Source organism: Pyxicephalus adspersus, chromosome 1 (genome assembly GCF_032062135.1).
Source record: "Pyxicephalus adspersus chromosome 1, UCB_Pads_2.0, whole genome shotgun sequence".
Classification (NCBI taxonomy): domain Eukaryota; kingdom Metazoa; phylum Chordata; class Amphibia; order Anura; family Pyxicephalidae; genus Pyxicephalus; species Pyxicephalus adspersus.
This window is the reverse complement of record NC_092858.1, coordinates 75,788,134-75,790,245: the sequence shown is the minus strand read 5'-3', so window position 1 is coordinate 75,790,245 and position 2,112 is coordinate 75,788,134. Positions and strand designations below refer to the sequence as shown.

The 2,112-nt window shown below is 42.8% G+C and overlaps 1 protein-coding gene across 2 annotated transcripts in view; it reads left to right on the top strand.

The window, feature by feature from the left end:
* The window catches only part of ZBTB11 (zinc finger and BTB domain containing 11), a 16,016-nt gene that overhangs the window by 1,013 nt on the left and 12,891 nt on the right, over positions 1 to 2,112 (top strand). For both annotated transcript variants that reach the window (XM_072414937.1, XM_072414929.1), the window contains exon 2: positions 1,218 to 1,441. In XM_072414937.1, coding sequence (XP_072271038.1) covers positions 1,218 to 1,441 — 224 coding nt within the window. The remainder of the gene's footprint in view (positions 1 to 1,217; positions 1,442 to 2,112) is intronic.

Sequence of the window (2,112 nt, the reverse complement as noted above, 5' to 3'; positions counted from 1 at the left end):
GCAGGGGGGCACCAAGATTACCTATGACAGGTTTCTTTCCTGCTGTCACCTTTTCAGCAGGTTTTGTATCTCCTTGTACTGCTTATTCCTCTCCTAATATAAGCTCTGCTGTACAGGAGATCACAAAAGTCCGATGTGACATTTCAGATCCTTCCGATGCAATGCAAGGCTGCGAACAATTGCAGTTAAAATGATTCTGTTGCAGAATTTATGTTTTTCTGTAGATTGCCACAGTTTGTGTGTTTGTGAAGGGGGGATGAATTCAGCTCAGATTTACACACTGAAGTGATTATCAGGACAGATAACTCAACCATAAGGTTTTGATACTGAGAAATGTTATTGCTGCTCACAGCAGACATCCTGTCTCCATGGACAATACAGATCATTTACTTTAGTCACAGATTTTGGCACTAAAAAATAAATTATAGTAAATAATACAAAGCTGTCTCTGTAAAAGAAGAGGGGGCCTGCTTACCTCTTCTGCTGCCCAAACCCAAAAACAACCCTTCTGGGTGTGCTGATCTCTGTGTCCCCTGTTGGAAAGGGTTCTTTTCCTGCTGTCACAGTGACCCAGCCAGCTTTGTTCTCCTGGTGTCATGGAATCATAGTCAGAGATCTCTAGTCATACAATGGTATGGTAACACAGAAAAGGGGTAGATGGGGCAATGCTGGATCAGATCTATAGGTTGTGAAGATTGTAACAAGCTTACAGATAATGGCAGGGGGTTCCAGCCTGACACTAATGGTACATTCACAGACTAAATTTAAACCAGAATTCCAGTACATCTGTATTGGGATTGTCCCCTAACATCATTTAGTGTCTCACTGAACAACTGACTGGAGACACCTGCTGTTATTTCCTATGGGAGGGTTGCAGCAGGATGCCTTCACGTGTTCTCCCTATTGATTGTCCTGAACAGCAATGTGTGTACAGCACTCATTCATTCTACAGTCACTGGAAACAATCACTAAGGATGTGATCATCAGCGACAGAAATGTGACATCTGTACATTGCTCCACTCTGTGTCTCGCACACACAGGAAGTGTTCCTACTCCGATGCCCTACGGTAGGGCAGGTGGGGATAGAAGGAAGAAGAGCAGTACAGTTCAGCAGGCAGTACGGACAGAGAAGGTGCAGCTAGACTTTTTAGTTTTCACTCCGTATTATGAGACATGCAGAAATCTTATTCCTAATCCACTTCAATTTGTTCCATCAGGAATTTTAAAAGAAATGAAAGATTACATCAAAAAGTGCAACAAATGCCAGGAGAAAGTGGACCGATCACGCTTGACATACGACGCGTCTGAAATGCTGGAGGAGTTTGGGCTTGAAATGCATATGGAAGAGACAGATGAAGAAGCCAGCATCCCGGTGCCCAGTACCTGTGCTGATCCTAAACCTGCCAAGAAGAAGCCAGTGGCTAAGCATGAACTGGTCTTTGTGAGTATTCTTTTCAACTAATAAAAACCATAATAATAGAAAGAGAATTACATTTTTTTTCCAACGGTGAGAGACTTTATATGATTGAATTTGTGTTTACCTGAAGCATATTAAAGCTTCCAGTAAAATGGTGATTTATCAGCATCTGAGAGGGTTACTGACTGTCCAGTAGTCCAGCAGTGTTGGCTTTCCATATTGGATGAACCCTAAATGCTGCTATGACTAATTTCTGTTTGTTTTGGTGGGCTATTCTCTATTTTGTAAGTGAAATTATTTAACCCTCCTAGCGGTAATCCCAAGTGTGACTTGGTGTGGATTTTACATGCTAAAAGCGGTAATCCCGAATCACACTCGGGGTCGCTAAAAACATAAAAGAACCCACTTACCTTGTTCTGTTGGCGTCCCCCGGCATCCTGTTGGTCCCTGCAGGTCCTCGGGACACATCTTCTTTCTTTGATCCTCAGCCAGCGAATGCAGAGACGTTCTCTGGGGTTTCCCGGTGATGTTGGGGTGGGAGGAGCGGCTGGTAATTCAATACAAAATAGCTGTATTGAGTCCAATCCAAAGACATCTTTATAAAATATATTTAAATATACCGTGTTTCCCCGATGATAAGGCAGGGCCATCAAATAAGACAGCCCCCCCCTTTTTAGGTAAAAATGAAAAATAAG